Here is a 23,494-nt window from a genome sequence, read left to right as displayed (position 1 = left end):
TATCTGAATAATCAATTACGAATTCTACAACAAAAAATATTTCTACCAGGCAGACTGAACGATAGTTTTTTTTTTTTCTTTAACTCAATTAAGTAACATTTACCATGTAGTTTTTTTAATGTGAAACCAGGTAACAGTAGGGAAAAATACCTACAAGTAAACAAAAAGTTAATCATGTTAACCAACCAATTAGAGTCTGGAAATTTCTGCAGAGGTTTCTTACCAAAGTGTTTTCCAATCTTATCATTCTTTTTCTCCAGTAAAGATTAACACAAATATAAACTGCTTAATAATAACCTTTTTCTCATAGGCTGAGGCTTAAGTATCTATTAACTCCATTTAATAAAGAAACAACTTCAAGACTCCTAAAGACTTGGCATTAAAAACTAAAACCTCAGTCATCAGAATTCCTATTTCTATGTCTGCGACACATTACACAGCCCCTGGGTAATAGAACAGGACTTTCCAAAATGACTTCCTAGTTAGACTTGAATCTTAAATAAAGTGTGTAGGTGTTTTTACCAAGCAATCTATTACGATGGACAAACTGGATGGCTTTCCTTGAATGCTACTTATCACCAGTGACATCACCCAATGAGACAGAACACAACATGTACAATTTAAAGAAATTTCAACAGTAAACATTTCCTATGGGTTTTGGTTTCGAATCCCTGCCTACCTAGAGTTATTAATACTTATTAACAACTGTAAGAACTGTAATACTGTTCAACAATTAAGAAAAAACTTCTAAAGTTAAGAAAAGTTCTGAATTTGAGGTATAGAAAGAAATATTCATCAGAAATAGAGTACTCAAGATTTCCTTTTACTCAAAAAATCACTTCAAAGAGTTGACCTCCATGTACAAAAGACAAGATCAATCACATTTATCACTGGACACAGGATATTCCAAAGGTCTTTAAAAATGATAATCTCAAAAAGGAAAATTAATTTTAACTTTTATATTTCATTCATTATCAAGACCATACTTGCTTAACAAGATAATTATGCTATTGATACAAAACATACAGTATTTACACTTAACTGTACAAAATAATTTAATGCTTACAAAAATATCAGAATGTTTATAGAGCTGACTGACACAGTCTTAAGTAATCTCTTCTAGAGAAGTATATAGTAAGACCACCGATTTCCATTTCATTTCTTTTTTAATAAGTCAAAGAAAGGATGCTGCAATGCTTCATCTAAGGTAATTCTTTTCACTGGATCATATTCTAACATTCTTCGAACCAGGTCAAACAGTTTCTCATGTTCTTCATCATGACAAAGCATAAATTCCTGGGGGGAAAAATGTTTTTGTTTAAGAAAGGTAATTTAAAAACAGCTGAAACATTTTTTTTAAGCTTTTTTCTTTTACCTTTAATGGTTTGCAGCGTCTCCTAACATATCTACCAGCAGAACTATGTTCATCCCAATCTAGCTGGTCATGATGAAAATACTTGCGTTTTCTACAGGAAAAAGAAGTCTGGATTAGTAAAAATAACAAAAGATTCACATGTTTATCCTGCCCCCACTAGGACAGATGGAAGCATAGGCATCTTTATGTATACACATATATGCATGCACATAACTTTTAAAAATCTCAGCAACAGTTATACACTAGATACCTTATATAATATCTTCCTTAATCTTGCACCTGCTGAGGTTTTAGTATCCCACCTAAGTTGTTCCCAAATACCAAACATGGAACGGTGCCAGCTTCAAAAATAGAGGTTCCTGGATCCATTCCTGTGAATTCTGATTTCACCAGATCTGGAATGGAGCTGGAAATCTTTAAACAACTCCCTGGGTGACTTCTGAGGTGCAGGTATGTTTGGAAACCACTACAGTACCTTCTCCACAGACATATGGCTGGTTAACAACAATACAGATTGATACAACTCCAAAATCAAGCTCTTTTTACTACTCTATGTATTATTTTTATACCAACTTAGGAAAACATTTATGTGAAGGTTAACTTGAGTGTAAATACCATCACTTTTTTTCACTAGATCACAAGCTTAATAGTGCATTAGTTTTTTAAAAACTCGACATTATGAAAAAAATTCAAAATCCACAGTCAAGGAAACAAGTTAATAACCACAAAGTTGGGTTTTCTGTAGTTTGAATATAGGCAACTGCATGTACCCAACAAAGGGCTTTAATCTTAAAGCATACCTTGTTTTCTGAATCATGTGTGTTGGTATGGGTCCTAATATTCGTTCCATCATTGCCAGGTGCTCTTTACTGTCATGAGTCTAAAAAACAAGGAAAAAAGAGATTTAACACTTTCCATTTCCTTACATACACAATAAAGGAAAACACAACAATGTTGATATAGGACTAGATTAGACAGTTACACGATATATATTATACTCTACTTCAAAGAAGTAGACTGAGTTGCATTATTTGGTGCAAATCCAATAAAATTAAAGTATTTCTGAAATGGATCAGTAAGGTTCTGTATAGCGAATGATGCATAATTTATTATAAAACTAAACCGTTTCCTTATTTATTTGTAATTCTTGAGCTGCTTAACTGAGGAATGATTGGGGGAGATAACCAGAAAGACCATCTCCTCATTAATTAGTCACTTAACTAAAATTAACCTCCATTACCCAATGAATAGCACCATATGAACACTTACTAATCCTAGCCAATAAATATACAGTCCCAATAATTCTTGCCAGAATTTTGAGCTAGCTATGTGGGAATATGAGTTTCAAAGAGATTAAGACACTAGCTCAAGGTCATATGACTCATAAATGAGGAAGGCTCAGCTATCAAAACTCATATTATTCAACTATACAGTGATGGAGCTTTGGCTAACTTAGAAGAAAGAAACCTGTTACAGGTACCATTACAGCTAAATGGTATGTTCTTAGAGCAGAGGTCAGGAAATTGTTTCTGTGAAGGGCCAGATAGTAAATACTTTAGAGTTGGCTGGTCACAAATGGTCTCTGTCCCATATTCTTCGTTTGTTAAAGCAGGCACCAGGCAGGATATAGTCTGCCAACCCTCGCTCTGGAGAGCAGAGGCTATATGTAACGCTTTTTTAAATCTATCAACTACTGTGCCTAGCACATTGCTTTCAAAATGTTAAGTCCTTAATTCATGACAGGAATAAATAATACTGGCACCACATTTTTAAAAAGGGGGGAATCCAAATATAAACCACATCTCAAACCAATGTTAATAATACACACTTCAGAAGTCTCTTAGTTGAAGAGTATTCTGGAGGGGGGATTCCAAATGTAAATCACATCTCAAACTACTGTTTTAATCTGCACTTCAGAAGTCCCTTAGTTGAAGAGTATTCTAGAGGCGGGAATCCAAATGTAAACCACATCTCAAACCAATGTTAATAATCTGCTCTTCACTTAAGAATTCAGTGATTTACAATCACAAAATCATCATGAAGAAAGCATGAACCCTGCTCGACTTTCTTGAACCTACAGCTTACTAGCACAAAACCAGACACTACCTCCTAGAACTGAGTGATAACCATGGTTCTAAATAACAAACTTGTCTATAGACTCAGAGTACTTTTAACAGGATCTCTACAAATTAGAAACAGACGTGCAGTGAGGTGCCCCCAAAGGAAAGAGCACAAACACTCTGCATCATGTGACTCTAAACTCATCAGAGCTTCCTCCCCACCCTCCACTGCCATAACTTGGAATCAACCTCGAAGTATGAGTCAGGATCTCTGAAACTCCCCTGCACCACAGCCACAAAACAGAACACCACAGCACCTTGATCACATCACAACCCTACTTCAAGTTCTTCAATGGCTGCACCACCTAAAGCTTTCAAGACTTTTAGCTTTCAGATGTAAGTAAAATTAGGAGGGAAAAAAGCAGAGACCTAAATAAGGTTTTCATAAAAGGGACACTTTAACACCAAAATAACAAGATGGATAATCTCTAAACAAAGGCCAGAACAGAAACCCTACACAACCATTTTCGTTTTGGACCAACCTACACCTGGAAACCACTGACTTCTAAGATAAGATAAATACCTTTCTAAGGTGAACAAGTCCATCATGAATCAGGCCTTGACTACAGTCATCATTTCTCCATTTTCTCTAGACCCTCCGACAGCACTATTTATTCTTCCCGGACTAGGGCATGTTCCTGTATGCCTCTATGAATTTACAGATCCTATTTCTTCTTCCTGACATGGCCATCATGCTCTCTAGTTTTCTGACAAATTCCTACTCTTCCTTCTAACAATGGCTTAAACTCCGTACCTCCTCAGTGATGCCTTCTCTAAGGAAATCTAACTGGTCATCCTTCTTGGGTTTCCACTACACTTTCTACATGGACCCATTATGGCAAATACCACATTACAGTATAACAGTTTTCCCATGCCTATCTTTTGCACAACTTCCTTGAAGAAAGAGATGCTGTCTTTTCATCTTTAAACACTTAGTGCCTAGAAACGTGTCTAGGGTGTCACAGACACTTAATACTTAGAGTAGAATACAGGTTAATGTTCCTGAATTCTTCTATAAAAAGGAGTGACTTGTTACTTACTGATAGTCAACATAACCAGAACTGAACTAAAACTGGCCACAGTAACACTAATGTAAATTTACGAACGAGCTCCGTAACAAAAAATGGGAACATGAGACAACATGAACCATGGGTTAAAAACTCCATTTACTAAGAGTAGTATTTCACTCAACTAGGGTTTGGAAAAGGATGATCATTTTGCATATGTAACTTTTAATCTTAAGGTCAATGACTCTATGGCAACTTTTCAAGCAGAAACCAAAACTTCAACATGCCTTTAACATTTAAAGTTCATTATGAATTATTAAATGATATTTACTAAACACATACCTGAAAGACTGTGAAGCCAAGGTAATATTCAATAAGAATGCAACCTATGCTCCAAACATCACAAGGCTGAGACCAACCTAAAGCTATTTAAAAATAAAAACAAACATTTCATTATGCAACAATTTTTAATTGCCAGTATACTAAATCCTTCCCTATATGGGTGCTCTCTTTACATAGCCCATTGGGACAATACAACAGTAAACTCGAGGTTTACATTTTTATGATTTAAACATTTATATAACATTGATGTAACGTTTCATATCAAATGTTATTCAGTATGCTCTCATAGTCCTCCATATCTTTGCACCAAATTACAGTATTTTAACCTGGGAGAGGGGGCATTTTATGTAAAATAAAGAGGAACTAGCAAATATTTTCCAAGCATAACTACCAATTTGTGCAAATATTCCATAGTCTCTGAACTGCTTGTGCAATGGGAAGAACAAGCTCATGGCTGTTCCAGAAAATTTTATACATTATTAGTGCAAACAGAGGTCAACAATTATCCTCAGAATATAATTACTAACTCCATCAGCTTGATGCCTGAGTTTACTTCTCCCATTAAAAGAAATAATATAGTTTTACATAAATTATATAAGAACTATAATGGACATTAAACACAATTTCACCTATAAGCAGAATTACAGAGCCATTTAAAGTTCAGAGAGAGATCTATATATGTACTTTCAGGCTGTCTATACATGATCATATATATACTTTTTCCTTCAGAATTCTCAATGGCAATACTATTCAGGAAAGAATAAAACACCTAGCCTTCTTAAAAGCCTACATTTAATTGGAAAGGGAAGAAAAGAATAAACCATACAGACGTTTCAATTTTTAAAGATCAAATATTTAGTAAAACAAAAAGGTATACACAAAATCTACTTTAAAAGACACTTCGATTACTTTCAGTAACATCACTGAATTTAAAGATAAAGGAAGAAACAATACATCCAAGGGCCTTGACTATGATTGAGTCATTTTTGTTAACCCTCACAGTGCCTATCATTGGAAGAACAAATGGATAATGGAGTATGGTTTAAAACTTGCAAACAATAGAGCTTGGATCTAAGATCCAAGTTCTCTTCTGCAGCCACTCCCATCTCCCAGTCTAGCTTTTCCCCAAGTGACTGTTACCTTCTGCAGCACACGATTCTAAATCACCCTATTCTCTCACAAGTCACTCGCATTAGCATTTTTACCAGCACCATACTTTTCTGGTAACACGAAAATAGACACTCACATCACTTCAAAATAACATGGCGTACTTAGCCAACAGAGCTTGTTCTCTTATGATCTCCTAAGATTAACTTGTTCAAAAATAACCACCACCTGGAATATCTTTAGATGGTATCATATTTTTCCCACTCAGGAAAAATATTTATAGCAATGTCCAGACAGTTTTTATGAAAACAGAAAACATCTTCTGTACATTGCTAAAAAAAAAATCACTTATCCCCCTCCACCCAACCACTCATAAAAGCTGTAGAGAACAAAACTCTTCCTTCAAGTACAATTATCAGAAGTCTGGTGTCTACTGACCTAAAATGACCTCTGGAGCTCTGTAATGCCGTGTAGATACCAAAGTACTATGATGTTCATCATCGTAGGTTGCACTTCCAAAGTCAACAACTTTGATATCTGTGTTTTTCAGGGTACGTTCATCACGTTTCTAGAGCGATACAGGAGTACATGTGAAGATCAATAAAGACATGAAATATTTTACAGCACTACCCAAAAGGCTTATGTATACATTATCTTTTTGATTTTCAATATAACCCTATGAGAAAGGCAAAGGATGATTCTTTTAGGGTTAAACAATAAGATACACAGTAATGAGCCTCAGAAGTGAAATTCCTCATCCAAGGATCACCAAAGCTAAATTAATTTTAAAGACAATGGCCAAAATTAAAACAAGTTTTTAACTTACCATTTTAGAATTATATTTGACTACATAGTCAGACTTCACAAATAAAATATTTTCAGGCTTCAGATCTGTATGGGTTAATTTATTATGATGCAAAACTACAAGAGAACAAAAAGATACTATTAGTTTCACTTACAAATTTAATCCGTACTGGGGGAAGGGAGAATTCGTAGTGGATATAGAGGTTAAGAGGGGTTTCATCTTTACCTGTAACGTGTATTTTTAGTGACAATGTTTTGACACGTTACGAGTATAAGAAAACTTTAATTTTCTGCTGTTTAAAGATTTATCAAGTATACTTACAATTTATTGACTGGCAGATCTGATATGCCATCTGCCTGATGTGATCAATTTGAAATGGCAGAAAACTATTTTCTTTAATGAAATCATAGGTACTAAGTCCCAGCAATTCAAACACAATACAAACATGACCATGATGATCAAACCATTCTAGCATCTGGACACATCGGCTAAAAGAGATACAAATAAAAACAATTCAGTTCACAGAATTCTGATTATCTCATGTAACATGACAGATCATAATTCAAGTTTATACTCACAAGACACTATTGGGATCAGTACTATTTAAATGTTCCAATACTTGGATTTCTGAACGAGCTGCTTCTCGATATCGACCTACATTTTTTACGATTTTCACTGCTACATGTATGCCATCCCTTTAAAACAAAATAAGATGAAAATAGTAAATGTACAGGAAAGGTTTGAAGACATGTATCCTCTAAAGCATAAACTTATTATCAATTACTCTATGATATTTTTCTAAAATAATCTTTCAGGGCATACCATACCAGATTCCATACAACATCTTTTCAAAATATTTTGGCAAAATATACTTTATATAAAGCTATGATTCCCTTAAACTTATGAATTTTAATGTTTCCAGAATTTTACATTTACCTAAATTTTATACAATAGTTAAAAAAAGATAAAAATATAAAGCTCAAATAGAACATACATATACTACAGCTGAAAGCATTCACTCATTCACCAGACTAGACTCACTCTGCCCTAGATAGTGCATAGGTGTTAATCATGAAAAGACACGGCTTATCCCTATGTACCTTAGAGTCTAAAGAGGAAGGCAGACACGTGAACAACTTATCCTAAGAAGCACTTGCTATGAGGTACCAGGGAGTGAGAGCACGCCTAACTACAGGTGGTTAGGGGAGCTCAGACTTCTTCAGAGAAGAGGTGACATACAACTGAGCCCTGAAAGACAACTATCAGTTTGTCAGATTTGGGAGAAAAAACGAACATTCAGGCAAAGCAGATATCATCAATAAGTCATGAAGCCAAGAAAAGGCTTAGTACATTCACTGATGCATACAGGGAGAAACAGCTACGATATAGAGCAGTGAGCGTCAAACTGGAGCATCTGTAATACTCCCTAAGTGGTATAGAGCCATGAACGATTTTGAGGAGATGGATTCCCAAATCTTCAACCTCCTTTTGTCTTCTTTTCTAAATCTGATCTTTCTGAAGATGAGCCAGCATTCAAGCCTCTTTTTTCACTATGGCACTTCTACTTTACAAAATAAAAGAAAATCTCATGCACCCCTAATTAGTATATTAAGATACGTGCCCAAGGGTGTAAAAAAATCTCTAAGGCAAACAAATTTTTCTAGTGGCTGCAGAGCAAACCTTTTCCCAAGTCTGGTGGTTTCCAACTCACTGCTTTCAATGAGGCCCAAATGAAGTTGTGGGTTGATAAATTATTAAAAAATTATTTTGATGATATTCTGCCTATGATATTTGGCATACAGCTCAAGACTTAAAAGAAGTGCTATAAAACTGCTGTGACAAAATTCCTTCTAGTGTCATCTATTTAATCATACGACCAAGTTTCCTCAGTGCTTACAGCTATAAAAATGAAAAATGGATAAAGGTGTTAGCTAACACTACTGTAGTAATCACACTGCAATATACGAATTTATTAAACCAAAACGCTGTACACCTTAAACTTACACATTATATGTCAATTATGTCAGTTAAAAAAAAAGGAAGAGATATTTAATGCTAAAACACTAAAATATACTTATTTATGAATGCATGTACTCATTTTTTAAAAGCCGCAACCATCCCCAAAAAGATACATTTCTGAGTAAATTTTATGTTTCAGATCTAACAAGTATCAAAATTTATAACAGATTTATACTCCATCAATCAAATACTCATTGGAACATCTCAATTAAATACTCCGAGTCTTGAAATCTCAACAAATTTTAAAAGGATATTAACGGGACATCTGTTGAAATCTGAGTAAGGTCTACAGATTAGGTGACAAAATTTGAAAAGAGTCATGCCCCACATAATGACATTTTGGTCAACGGTGAATCGAATATATGATGGTGGTCCCATAATATTAGTACCATAGAGCCTAGGTATGTGGTAGGCTAGATCATCTAGGTTTGTGTAAGTACACTCCATGATGTTCGCACAATGATGAAGTCACCTAACGGCGTTTCTCAGAATGTATCCCTGTCGTTAAGTGATGCATGACTGTGTTGTCATCTGTGTATAAATAATAATAAAGCAAATATCATAAAATGGTAACGTGAGGAACCTGGGTGAAGGATATATGAGAATTCTTTGAATCATTTTAGCAACTTTTAAGTCTGAAAATATTTCAGAATTTCACTTAATGTTCACATTTTTGTTACAGAGAAGGAAAGAGTGATGATAAAAGATATTTAGGATACTGTTCTTTATGGAAAGTGGAATGAAAATAAGTTCAAGGATAAAACATTTGTAAGAATTCAAGAAGAGCTGTTCATGAATGATGGTAGGTATCAAGCTACTAGAGCACTTATAGATTCCCTCAAACATATTTAAAGAGAGGTGTTTTGTAAAAAAAATTTTTACAAGAAGCTAGAAATTACATTCTTCCTATTTTATGATGAAAAATTTTAGATGTCAATTTAGAAATTCGCAGTTTCACTAAATTGTTTTAAGAGATTCATTTACAAAAAATGAATTTACATTTTTACATTACATACAAGAAAATTCATTTTCCAAAAAAAAAACACAGAAAAGAGGTCCTGGAGGAAAATTTAAAATGAGGTATACAGATAAAGTCACAAAGGGTTTAGTGTAACTCAGTAAAGAATCTGGACTTTATTCTGCAGGGTTTTTTGTCCCCATCCCCCCACCCCTGGAAGGTTTTAAGTAATGTAATTTCTTTGTAGTTTAACAAGCTAACTCCAACATGCAAATATTATCCTTTGGGAATGCAGGTTTTTGAACTAAGATTAGACAGGCTTTATTGTCTCTGCGATTCAAAAGTAAAGCAAAGCACTCTGAATCTCTTGTAGAGGGTGATGGCCTAAGTTCTGGGAGATTCCTTCACCTGAATGCTTACTTTAATTTCAATGAACTCCATCTGATGGAATTTGCCAGCATTCTTGACCCAAATCTACACTAATGGTAAATAAATCATACACAATTCAAGAAATTTTGAATATTTATACCTCCCAGGAAAATACGGCTACCATTTAAAACACCATTTCATGTAAATTATGGATCCTTTGCCACCAAAAATGTAAGAATGTTCCAAAAAGAAAAAACACAACAAACTTACATGCCATGATCAATGCACTCTACAACTTTGCCAAAGGCCCCTTCACCCAAAGTGTCCACGATTTCATCTAAAGTGAGGGGGGAGAAAGAGGTGTAAGTATCTGAGCACAAATTATCTAGTTATTCAAACAATGAATGCTTAAGTGTGGAATATTTCAAATGATCTCTATCAAAGCATAACTAAGGTTTCAGCACTCAAATTATTTTATTTTCAGCTGCTACAAAAACAATTAGATAGAGCTATCTTTCTTGCTCTAAACTCAAATTTCATTGATTATTTTTGGAACTTTAGAGTAGAAATATTTAAATTCTACAGAAAAGAAGAAATACAAAAGAACAACAAACAAACCCACAAAAAACAAAACAAAAAAAGCAATGAAGAGTTCTTTAGCCCCCCGCTGACAAACTATTCTTAAAAAGATTATTCTGTCTGCAAAGTTTAAAAAGTGTTGAAAAATATTCTATACATCTTGCTCTTAGAACGTCTCCACTTTGACAGATCAGGTGACCCTCCTCATCATCCTCTATACTCCTGGATCTTTTCCTTCGGTGGCTCTTCTGGAACGGCAAGTGGGCAGCACCAAGATCGTCCAGCCAATCAATATATCAGAGTGAATTCAGGGCAGAATACGCAATTCATTCAGCGGGGAGATATTCAGGCATTCAGATAAGCACCAGGCCACGAACAGTTGGCAGGAGCAATTTCAAATTCAGTCCCCAGAAATTCACAGGGCACAGTTTATGTTACAGAAGAAAAACATGGCAAGGAACAGATTTTCAGATAAGATACTTAAAGTGGCAATAGAAAAAAACAACACAATTGTCTCTTTAAAATACTGATTTAATTGAAGTCTGAAATTTAAAGAATGCAATGTCATGATCTATCAATCTCTTGCTATAAAATAGCATATGCTGTGAGTTGAGATGTCTAGTTTGTCAGAAAAATGTTTTAAAATGTCAAGATTAGTTGAAATTGTTTATTTAGCAATATTTTAAAACATACATGATTAAAATAAAAGGGGAAAATAAAAGCTACTTAATTTTAACATTCAATCTAATCAAAGCTAGTTCTACTAAGAAAACTTGGGGAGAAAAATAATAATTCAAAGTTTACTGATCAAACAGGTAAAGATGTCTGAGTGTAAAAAAAGGTCAAGCTTTTTGGGTAATACATTTCTCAATCAGCACCCATTTTCACAACTTCAATGTAACTAGTTGCAGACAGTGATGCACTGTGCTATACGGGACTACACTACATACAGGGTTACAACACTTAAGTATCCACCAGTGCAACTTACATATTTGTTTCCAAGTATCAGGAAAAGGTTTCTTTTAAAGTAAAAGAATGTTTAAGATGAAATAAAAGATGGGTGCTTCATCTTTTCATAATATTAAAAAACATAAAAATAAAATATTTCTATTATTAAAATCAAGAAACTCATGATTTGGTCTGCAGAAAATAAGTAAATGTGGGCAAACAAGGGCTAGCTAATAAATACAGATTAGCTATGAGAATTTGGAAGCTTCCTTTTAGGATTCAAGTAATATAAACAATTATAATATAGCCAAATAGTATTATATATAAATTTTTCCAAAATTATCAGCTCATTAAGAGCATTCACAAACAAATAAGTAATCACCCAAAATAAAACCAAAATCAATCATACCGAATGTGACTGATGACTTGAACAGTGTCTATTACGCTTCCTTTTAGGACTGCTTCTCCTGCTTCGGACTGAGGATTTACTGCAGTGGATTCGGTAACTGCTTTCCACATCTCTGTGATAATGTCTAGGAATATATCCTTCACAGTAGTCATTTCTGTATTCATCAACATATCTCCGGTCCCGATAATCTCTCTCATTCAAGGACCTGGCTTCTAAATAATGACTGGAAACACATTAAAGGATTTCAAATTATTCTCTCCATTCTAGAATAATGTGGTTCACACAAAACATTCTCTCAAGAATTCCTGGTTTTAAAACAGCTAATTCAATAAAAGAAAAAAAGTCAAATTATTGAATAAGAATTTATACTTATCTCACAAAACTTAAGAAATAATTTTACTTTAACCAGTAAGAGAATGGGTCCATATTTCTCCATTATATAGACTGCTATCAAACACCTCACATCAAGGACCAAAACTTGAGCCAAATCACTCAATTATGTTCAGTGTTTACTTGGTTAAGTGTCCCTGTACCCTCTGGAGAAAGTTAAAACCAAAAATCCACAAAACTGCTCTTCTGAAATTGATCAGTCTTATAATACATGCATCTGTAATTAAGCTTGCTTTCTTTTCTCAGAGCCACAGACAATCAGAGGCAGGCAAAACAGGATTCCTTTCTCTTTTAACTAAGTGAATTTTAGATGTCCCTGGAACATAGAGAATTCTGTCATGATAGGTGATATATTAGACCTACAAGAAGTCTTAAATGTATTCCAGCCCTTTCATTTTACAGACGACTAAATTAAGGTCTCTAGAAGGAAAATGATTTGCCATGGTTGTAGAGCACATTCTAACCCCTCTTAAATGGGCCAATTTTATTACACATATCACTTATCCCATCTCATCTCCTCTTTGTATTTCTAGCTTCCTGTTATTCCTTTGAGAAATATCAAGACAACATAGCTTTTGAAGGTTGGCCCACGTGCCAAAGACATCTAAAATATACTCCCCTCAAATGAGAAAGGGATCTTGTAATTGCTTGCCTAGAATTACAACAGACCCACCACACTATTTCCCTGTGCATCTTTAATTTCCTCTTATTCCTCCTTAGGAAATACACAAGAATTCTACATAGAAAATAGCAACATCTCGTGCCACAGTGCTTCTGAATCTACAAATCCCTTTGAAAATCTCATGAAAGATATGGACCCTCTTCCCCAAGAAATGCACAAACGCATAAACATAGCTTGGCAAGGAATTTCAGAGGTCATAGACCTCAGGAAGTCAATGGATCCCAGTTAAGCAGCCTTGATCTGATGGAAAGAAAAGGACATGGATTCAATTGGCCCAATTTCCCGTCCCCCTCTCTACCTGGGATGAGTGTCCTCTTCAACAGAGTGCGAAGCTTCAAGAGGGACGCACATGGAGCACTGAGGGAGAGAGGGGACACCTGCCCAGTCAGACAAATCAGCTACAATAATCCTGACAAGCAATGGAGTGACAGATGTTGACTAGATTGCCCTCACCAACCCCTTTTTTTCCCCAGAATATGCTGTCATTCTTTTTCCCAGTGGGCTGGTTTAGGCAGAAATAAAGGAGAAGCATCTCTAAAATTGCTACTCAACAGAGCTGGTATCAAATCCAGGCTAGGGAGATACAGGAAGCCCCTTTTCCCTTTCCCCAGTGTCATTCTTAAGTTCTATCCATTGGAGAAACAACTCAGAATATTAGGGTAAGACTGTGGGTCTAGGTCAGGGATCTGATCAGTTGGCTTAGATCTACAGGGAGAGATGTACAAAACATAAAGCTAGAAATTACCATACTCTCAAGGGCACCCTGCTTAATTCTATAAGGCATCCTTCCTATAAAAGCCCAAAATCTTTCAGAAAAAGCTAACGCTAATAAACTTCAGCTGTAATAGTGCATGAAATTAGAGCTGCTGATAATCCATAAACAATCTATAGAATGACGAACATGGGGTGAAGTACTATCATGAGGATAAACTAAAAAGATGAGGACCTCTTCAATATACAATGACCAAAGCTTAGAAATTATATAAATGAGTCTAGAGAATTATAAAAGCTATGGACAGAGTGGACAGGATGAACAGATTGACTCAATTTCTGAAAATATTCACTCAATGTCCAGTGAATATTTCACTGTAGTCTTTCAAAATAGCCAAGACTAATGAGGCCATGGGCATTCATTTTTAACTCCACACAGGTCCTGTGGAAGATTCAAAGATATATAAGACAAAATCTCTGTCAACAAATAACAGTTTGAGATTACTCACATAAAAGTAAAAAACTCAACAGTGCAGGAAATGCTGAAAGGTTGCATATGACTGCTTAGGGTCAGAGAAAGGAAAAAGCTCACACTGCTTAAAATGGTCAGGGAAGCCTTCATGAAAGAGAAGGAAAGAACTGCATCTTACAGGGGAGTCAGGATTTGGACAAAGTGGCAAGTAGAAGAAATGCCAGGGGAAAAGAATGGCCTATTACTATCTCACACTTATAGAACGCTTTCAGCCACAATGGCTTAGATGGGTTTGTCCACGTGTTACCCAGGAAACAGTAAGACAATTCCAGCAAGAGCAATGCTCACACAGGGGAACATGGGCAAATAACCAACCTGGGAACAGACCAACCAAAATCTGCGTGCCAGGCTAAGGAGTTTAAAACAGTGTTTCTCAAAGGGTGGTCTCTTTATCAACATCATCAAAATATGGAATTATTAAAAATAAAGATTCCTGGGCCCCAGATCAAATTCAATCTAAATCTGGTAATACGCATTTTAAACATACCTCTGAGGTGACTCTATTCACACTAAAGTTTGAGAATCTCTGGTTTAAGACTCGACACCCTATGTTATAGGAAGACATTTAAAAATTTTTACCACAACATATCAAGGTGGTTTTATAGCACACCAGTCTTGCCAATATACTGTGCAGAACTAGTTAAGCTTGTAGGAAGGGAAACCAATTCACAGGCTATTGCCAAAAGTCAAATCAGAAAGAAAAGACCCTTTGCAATATACATGAAAAAAGGTAAAATAATTGACATACGATGAAAGCTCTTATAAATCAGTAAGAAAAATACACCTTGACAGAAAAAATAGGCTAAGAATACAAAAATAATGTTCAAGTGGTCAATAAATATATGGCAATGGAAAAATTCACTAGAAATTTAAAAATTCAAATTAAAACAAAACACTGGTCTTGGCATTTCAAAACAGCCAAGACTGGTGAGAACACGTAGGAGTATAACTTGGTACAAACTTTCTAGAAAAAGACAGTAATATGCAGCAAGAGCCTTCCAAGAGTTTATACCCTTTAACTTGAAAATGTCCCTTCTTAGAATCTATTTTCAGAAAATAATCAGAGGTAAAGATTTGTATACAAAGATTTTTACGAATACATAATTAGAAATAATTTTACATCCAAATAATGGGGGACTAGCATCTTACCAAAGTTACCTTCTTTATACTTTTCTGTGTTTTTCAACAATTTCATAGAAAATACCTGTATAAAGTTTTTAATCTTTAAAATGACTATCAGAATATTCCAGATTATAGAGAGCAATTACCACCAGACATCTCTAGTGTCAGTGTCAAAGAAGCTACTGCCTGGTGGTTGACTGGACTGACTCAGTAGCATGTTTACGTAGTTATGAACATGAATGAACTGTTCATGAATCAAATCACTTCCTTTCTACATATACAATGTATAATAAACCCACGAGTGATTAGTACTATGATGTTAAGCCTTACAAAGCATTTTGTATTTATTAATAATAGGATACAGATGTTTTTCTATAGTACATTAATTAGCTCAGGTAATTGAAATCCTGGCATACACCTTCCCTCTTCCTCCCATATAACTGTGTGATGAAGAATGACTAATCTGCATTGACTACCAACAAGCTCACTGTTTTGCATGGAGAAGGAAAAAAATTACATACTGTTTTTTAAAGTAACCCCAGCTGGCTAATTTAGAAAGCAATCTGGTAAACAGTCCCAATGGAACATCTGCACAAAACAAGGAGAAAACAGAACCAACAAAACAAATGAGAAAGGGAAATTAACGGAAGGCAGAGTGAAAGAAACTCTACTCACCTAGCTTTTCTTTAATCATTTAGGAACTTTAAAATTTCCTTTAATTCTATATAAATGTATTCCCTCCAAATGTTACACTGGTAAGAATGCAAAAAAACAGGACACATGCTATTGGAAATTTTTATTGAGGCCCTTTCCTAAATTATCGGCTAGTGCCTGTGCAAAGGAATGGTTTCTTACAATAACCAAGCTTCCAAAACCCCAAACATATCCTTCGGCCTTATCTACAAAAATAACCAGTAGAACATAGTATAAGTGACTAATCCCCAACACACTTTAACGTTCCCAAACAGCACATGCTGTTTTTCTCATCTGGAGTAACTCTCCCGGCCCCCTGTTATCTCTCACTTGTAGAACACTAAATGAGCACCCCAACATACATATCTCCCTCCTACATACAAGTTAAAGGCACTGACTGGGCATCCTTATCATCACTATTACTTAACCTTTATACTGATGGAAGCTGGTACTCAATCAACTGTCTCTCATCATTCCTAGAGACAAAGATATATGAGGGTAGAAACTGTCTTATTCATAGCTGTAGCTTCACCAGCTATATGGTGTCTAGCCTATATGAGTATATAAGTGTATAAGAGGCACTCAATAAACAATTCCTGAATGAGTATTTGTTGACTGAATTATAAAACAATTTGACAGATGAAAGCTATATAAGCTAACGACAAATCATCAAAACTATCAGTGTTAAAATGCTACTAATTCAAGAGTAATTTACCAATCAGAGTCTTTAAACTGGTGATGTGGTTTACAATGTCGGTTCTCCTGCGTACTACTATGGGACCTCCTCTTCCGTTTGTGACTTCCACCGTAGCTTTCATGTCCCCAGCTTTCTCTACTATCCCAATCAGGGCAGTGAGTTCTTTTGGAATGCCGCATCTGTTAATGGAAATGAAAAATGAGTTGTGGAGGTTACAGATGGTAATATTTAGTGAACAACATATCATACATTAATGCTATTTAAATATAAATACCCAGCACATAAGGTCATACAGGTTCTAAAATCTTTGTAGGTAACAATTCCCAAGGCACGGGGCCCTGTTTCACTGGTACGTCAGATGACTCTAAGTGGCATACAGATCTAGCACTAAATGATGGATAACACTATGAGACTTTATTACAGTCTCTTCCAACTCTTCTGGAAAAATTCTCAGCTTGGTGCTTGTTTTCAACTAACATTTGCTAAGTGCCATTTTAAAAATAAAAAAAGAGACAGGGTTCAGGGTTAGAGCCTTCAACAAACAACACTATCTGGCTAGAAATTAGTAACTTTTAAAATTTTATTTGATCATTACCTTCTTTTTATGGTAAATTATTACTGATCTCCTAATTAAGTTATTGATACAATTTCTTTTTTAAAATGTTAACTTTAAAATGTAAGCTAATTTAAGGAGAATATCACAAGCGTCATGCAGCTTTGGCAAAATACTGCAATACAAATAAGTGAGACAAACACTTGGGGATACTAAACATAGGAAGCGACTTTGTTTTAAAAGTAAAGAACCATTAATAAAGCTTCTTTTTTTCAAATACTGGAGAATTCCTTTCTCTAAAGGTCAAAATAATTCCAAGCTTTGAAAAAAAAAAGATTTAAAAAAATAGCACAGTATTCAACAGGGAAACAAAGTCAATAAAAAGACTATTTTATGAACTCATTTTCTCTACCCTACAATTATTCTTAAAATTAAAACATATTTGTTGTAGATCTAGGGTGACTCTGGAGAAGAATTCAACCTACGAGGATGCATCTGGTCACAGTGAAATCAGATGATAATGGTGACAATTCCCGGATTCTGTCTACAACCTCTAACACAGTTTCCTTCCAGGTTCAGTATCTGTGTTCCAACAATGTAATTCCTGCCTCTCCCCATGTTAATTCTTTCCAAAGCACTTAAGTTTTTAACAGTGACATCCAAACTCTGCTAAAACAGAGTGGGTTTCACAACTCAGCAAAGAGCTGACGAAGGGTAAAACGGAGCAAAACCAACTTAGTTAACCTCCTTCAGCTTGCCCAAATGACTTACTAAGAAATAAATTCAAGCAAATATTTAAATGATTTCAAAGGGATTAAAAAAAGACTTTGAAATGAGGCAGCTTCAATTCTCCTGGGAAGTATTTCCTAAGAAAAAGTATGTATTCCCTAAGAAAATGTATGTATGTATGTCTATCAGAGCCTGATGACACCAAATATTCAGATCTTTGTGACTCACTTCTCTTGCTGATTCTAATTCTACGCCCATCAAGCACCCTTCTGATAATGTAGCTCCTCTTTTAGCTTGCTTAAAAAAAGGAAGAGAAGGTATTGGTCAAGTCAAACAAAAATCCTAAAACTCTTGTTAGAGTTTTCACTGGAAATTAACTGAGAATTTTGGTTTGATATAGAGTCACTTCAACATAGGAAACTGAAATGAATGACACTACAAATCAACTTGACGCAAAAGGCCATCAGAAAAGCCACCAAAAAAATTTATATTTCTAGTAGAATTCTTCTGACCCTTCCTTCAATTACCAATACTGTCCCAAAAAACCACATTAGGAACTCTTTAAAATAGCTTGGTTAAGCATCTGCAAGCAAAATTACAACATCTGATGACTGAGAGTTATGATGACGACCATCCGTTATTACGCAGTTCTTGCAAAACAAGTGTGTTTTAGTTTTTTTCCTCCTTCTGTCAGTGCCACAACCAGCTCACCTCTAACAAGGCAAAACTCTCAAATAACCAGTTATCAATATGCAAACAGTAAAATAAGATTAAGCATCCTGAGAGAGCCAAAGATTTTTATTCCTCTAGTCAAATTTTTTACTACGTTGAATTTAATTCAGCTGTTGGGAACCCCTGTCCCCCATTTCAGAAATATTTTCTCAGGAGGTAAAGAGAATCCTCGACCCATGGTCTACGGGTTAAGTTTCCTTCACATGCGCTACCTCTAATTAATAAAGAAAAACTACCTAAAATTATTACCTTACCTCGAGCTAATAAAGAATCCTACGTGCTAGAATTTCCCGATAATCTTTCAAGAAAAACATCAGACGCAATAGATCCGAAGGTATACATATCCGTATCAGTAATCTGATTCTGTCCTGCCCTTTAATACCTGACACTTTTGGCCTAAAAATACCGAAATAGCTTAAAGTTACGATGAGCCGGCTCCAGGAGGAGCGCACTTTCTGGGAGCAGGGAGCCTGCGGGTGCGCGGAGCACAGCCACGCAAGGACAATTCTAAGACCAGGGGCCCGGCGCGGTCAGTGCGGAGGGCCGTTTCCTAAGGATCGAACCAGCGCATCACGGCCACCTAAAGAATCAAGGACATCGCGACGCTCCAGTGCCAGGAACGCAGACCCGCGGCAACCACGGTACGCCCCGACTTGGGAAAGCGGCGTCGCGGCCAGGACGCACCTCTCCGCGTCCCCCTCCTCAGCGCGGGCTGAAATGCCCCCGGACTCGCAGCTCCGCGGACGCCCGGGGCCTCCGGCGCGCGCAGACAGGGAACCTGCCCGGCTCGGAGACGCCGGACGCTGCACACGGCGCGGACCAGGCCGCCAGGGGGGCCCGACCCTAACAGGCGCGGGGCGGCCCCGGGGGCTTCCCGACAGGCCCGCTCTCGCCAGTGAACAAGCCCGCCCCGCGGAGCGCGAGCGCGCGGTCGGGCGCTCAGGGAAGGGCTCTCCGGTCGGCCCCGGACTCTAAGTCTGCCACGGCGCCCGGGCAGCTTGGGCGTGGAAGGCCACCGGCAGAGCTGCGCCCCGAAGGAAGCCCAGCTGCCGCGGCCCGGTGCCCGGTCGTTTCTCCGACTCCTGGCTTCGAGACAAGAGACTGGGAAGCCGCCCGGCCCAACGCCCCCGACCCGAAACCTTACCTCCGCAAAGGCAAAAGGCCTTTTGGCCGAGAAACGTCGCCAGACCGCCGTCTTCTCTCTCCAGCCGCTGCGACAAACACCCCACAAAATGGCGGCAGCGCAGTCTCCCTTCAACCCCCCAGACGGCTTCCAGCCTCTCCTACGCCGCGCGAACGCGCCTGCGTAACAGAGCCTCGCGCGCTCCCGCCGCTCCCAGTGAGGGGCGGGGCTCCGTGTGACGTCAGGGGCGGGCCCGCCCTCCACACTGCGGCTGCGCGGTCCGGGTCGTCCCCGCTTTAGGCCTGGCGGGGTCCAGGCGGCTCGTAGGTGGATTTTGTCCCCATGGGAAAAAAGCCTGTGCCCTGCCCTAAGCCTGTGGCGCGTGTCTGCCCCTTCAGGTGGAGTTATCTCGGCAGACCCTGCGGTGGCCCCGTTTCCTGCTCTCCGGCTCGAGCGGGTCGCACCAGCGCGCTCTGACTCCGCCCCTGTCGGACTGAGGCGCAGACAGAGCGGGCGCGCGGGAGCTGGGCGCGCGGGAGCTGAGCCCGCGGCCGTGAACCGGGGCGCCAGTCCAGCCGCGTGGAGCTCCCAGTGGACGAGGGAATAGGATAAATAAAGAGATATCTCAGCAGCCGAGCTCAGGCGTGCTTATCTTTCAAGGCCTGTGCTCCTTATCGGAAGGACGCAACAAAAAGGAGGACGTTTCAGCGGCCACTATATGCAAGGTTCTTCCTGTTATGGTCCCTGCCTCCTGGGCGGATAGGGTAGCTGGAGGTCTCCTTAACGAAGTTCTCCCCGTTATTTGTCCCTGTGGGTTGATTTTATTTAACCAAGACTAATATCCTGAGAGCTGGTGAGCATCCATTAAGGGGCTTACTTACCTCAAAGTGTTTTGCAGTTCTAAGACTCGCCACACAGTTCCCCATTGTGAGTGTAGAGTGAAAAGAGAGAACAGGGCCAAAGTCTGAGCCTTTGGGAACACTTTTAAGGGACAGAGAAAAAGAGCCTCAGAAGGAATGATCAGAAGGAGAGGTGAACCAAGAGTCTGGTGTCAGAGAAAGCAAGGGAGAGAGCTTAGATGAGGGAAAAGTTGACTGTGCCAGATGCTGGGAAGGGGTCAGGTCTGGCTAGTACTGGAAAGTGTCAAGGGGCTCCTGTATCCTGACATGGATTCCCTGGATGAAAAGGAAAGCCAGAAATCAAATTTGGGAGGGCAGTGTTGGACTGTCATGGCATAAACCCAACAGCCTGAGGGAGACCTGAGCTCTTACACCTTGTTAGGTGAAAGGAGGGCCCTGTAATTGAATGATCTAACATCATAGAAACTTGTGCCATGCCCTTTGGATAAATTGAACTCTTGTGGAGATTCTGCCACACTTCAAGAAGTGATTTCTCATGGAGATTGTACCCCACTTCAAGAAGTGAAGTTGCAAAAACAATTGGAAAATTGGAAATGAAAATTCTTTATGCTGTAGAATGAAACACAATGTTATTCTCTTCACCTGGAATAGCCACCATTTCTGTATCTACAAATTTAGATCTTACCCATCCTTCAAGGTCCATCTCTAAGATGCTATCCCTGACTATATCAGTTCCCACCCATCTTCCTTCTCTTGACGACTCCACTTGGAGATAAGGTCCTCAAACAGTTGGCCAAGGCACACTGGTGTGTCTGGAGCCGCCCGGGTGTGGCCACTACTTTTGCCGAAAGAGTACTATTTATTGGCTCTACAACTGATGACACATGCTGTTTCAAGGGCATCTATCAGATGGAAAGTTAAGCTGAGTGGACCGGGCCATCTTGCAAGGTAAAGTGGGCCTCAGCTTGCTGCATATAGAGGCATAAATTCAAGCTGGCACCAAAGAAAGTTCCCCTTTGTGCTGTATGAGAGATCCTACTCTTGTGAGGATATAGGAGAACCTGGTCAGGACAGTGCACAGTTCTCAAACAGCAACACGAAGTTCAAAGGCAGCCAAGCAGAAAGGCCACCTACAGGGGCATTTATAGACATCACAAAACAGCCTTACCCAATAGTGGAGACTGCTTTTTAGTTACCACTATCCTGTTCTAGTGTCATTTTGAGTAATTTGTGTGCTACCAAAAGGACTAATATTTCAAAGTGTGTAGTGATCAGAAGGAGGTTGAGAACGTATGGCTTGTGTGTCTATGGCATGTGGTATAGCACTATGGTGCTCCCTATTGTAATGTGTGGCTTCTGTGTTTTGACTGGAGACAGGGACCTGATTTATGTTGTCTTTGGTATCTCAGTGTCCACACCCCAGTTCGTGTTTGTAGGTTGTTTATGTAAATTGCTTTTGACCATTTGCTCAAAGTTCTTAAGTGATTAAATCAAAGGTAGAATGAATCCTTGCGCCGGTTAGCCTAACAATCTTACAATGGTTGGCAACCTCAACCATTTCTGTTAAGTCATTTACCTGGAAAATGAACACTTTTGCTTAGAAGACAATGAAAAGCTCTAAATTTCTGAGACTCCACTACCAACATTAGAAAAACTGCCTAATCCAGCAGCTTCATCTCTACACAAGAACAAATATGTCCAAAAACCCTTAAGTTAAACCATGTTTCAAAAAATCTTAGCTTTGAAGAGCAACCAGAGGAATATTCTTATCCCATATTCTAGCACAGAAATTCTGTATGCTTAACTTTGGATGTAGAATATAGTCATCTGTGAAAGCAGAATTCCAGAGTCAAAGTCTAAACTGTTACATAAATTAAGCTTAATAAAAGCTTGCCATCTGTTTAAACCTTCACAAAGATGTAAACAAACCTTTAAGAGTTATAACCTGTTAAAAGTTGCTTATAATTACCAATCTGCATTCAGTTAGATTTTTTTTGTTATTTTTAGCTATCAACTAAATACTCATTATGTGCTAACTACTTTCTATTCCTGATCTTGTTTAATAGTCTAAACAACCCTATGAAGTGGTCATTGCTTACTTGCTCTAGGTCACAGTTATCACGCACCAGAACCAAGTCTCGATCTGAGGCCTCGCTTACTCCAAACCTCTTGTGTTTAACTCGTTCTATTGCTTCAACTCATACAACAAAGTACAGAGCAACTTACTTTACTTAGTCATGGGGGAAAAACATACTGAGTCCATCTTTCAGCAAGACCAAAGGAGTTTGCCTTAAAAAAGCCAATGTCCAAGGTGATATATCATTGAAGGCTCATGATGAAACAATGGGTCAGTTTATCTGCGGCACATCGAGGTCATCAGAGGTCCCAGTGTGCCTTATTCACTGTCAGCAGCAAGTCATAAAGGGTCTCCCATGCATCCCACACTGCCTAAGATGGATAACATCTGGGGTTTCTCCAGTGTTTCCTGACACTGGTTGTGAGGAGATTCACACAGCACATTGCTCGGCACCATTCAGTCCTACCAAAGGGCTAGAAGCATTCCCCGATACACAATGCACTTGGCAGTGTGTGTGTGAGGTGGAGAGGGGAGGGTTGGGGGAGTGATTTAATT

The 23,494-nt window shown here is 38.0% G+C and overlaps 1 protein-coding gene across 14 annotated transcripts; it reads right to left on the bottom strand.

The window, feature by feature from the left end:
• Positions 1-802: 802 nt before the first annotated feature.
• Positions 803-23,220, bottom strand: CLK4 (CDC like kinase 4). Of its 14 annotated transcripts, none has more exons than XM_070570139.1 (15): positions 23,089-23,154; positions 16,884-17,044; positions 15,997-16,063; positions 13,409-13,467; positions 12,039-12,261; positions 10,839-10,929; positions 10,373-10,439; positions 7,335-7,451; positions 7,078-7,244; positions 6,778-6,872; positions 6,390-6,519; positions 4,845-4,927; positions 2,176-2,255; positions 1,376-1,466; positions 803-1,296 (listed from the first exon to the last, which is right to left on the bottom strand). In XM_070570139.1, exons 4-15 carry the CDS (start codon positions 13,459-13,461, stop codon positions 1,156-1,158), a joined length of 1,338 nt encoding a protein of 445 aa, XP_070426240.1. In that variant the 5' UTR covers positions 13,462-13,467; positions 15,997-16,063; positions 16,884-17,044; positions 23,089-23,154; the 3' UTR covers positions 803-1,155. The 14 variants fall into 14 exon arrangements, with proteins under 14 accessions (XP_070426240.1, XP_070426237.1, XP_070426234.1 ...); XM_070570136.1 differs by lacking the exon at positions 23,089-23,154 and adding an exon at positions 20,024-20,183; XM_070570133.1 differs by lacking the exon at positions 13,409-13,467 and having other exon boundaries at positions 23,089-23,220.
• Between the last annotated feature and the right edge of the window lie 274 nt (positions 23,221-23,494).

The sequence above is a fragment of the Equus przewalskii genome, chromosome 13, assembly GCF_037783145.1.
Source record: "Equus przewalskii isolate Varuska chromosome 13, EquPr2, whole genome shotgun sequence".
NCBI lineage: Eukaryota > Metazoa > Chordata > Mammalia > Perissodactyla > Equidae > Equus > Equus przewalskii.
Note: the sequence above shows the minus strand (reverse complement) of the source record. Positions and strands in the feature narration are given on the sequence as shown.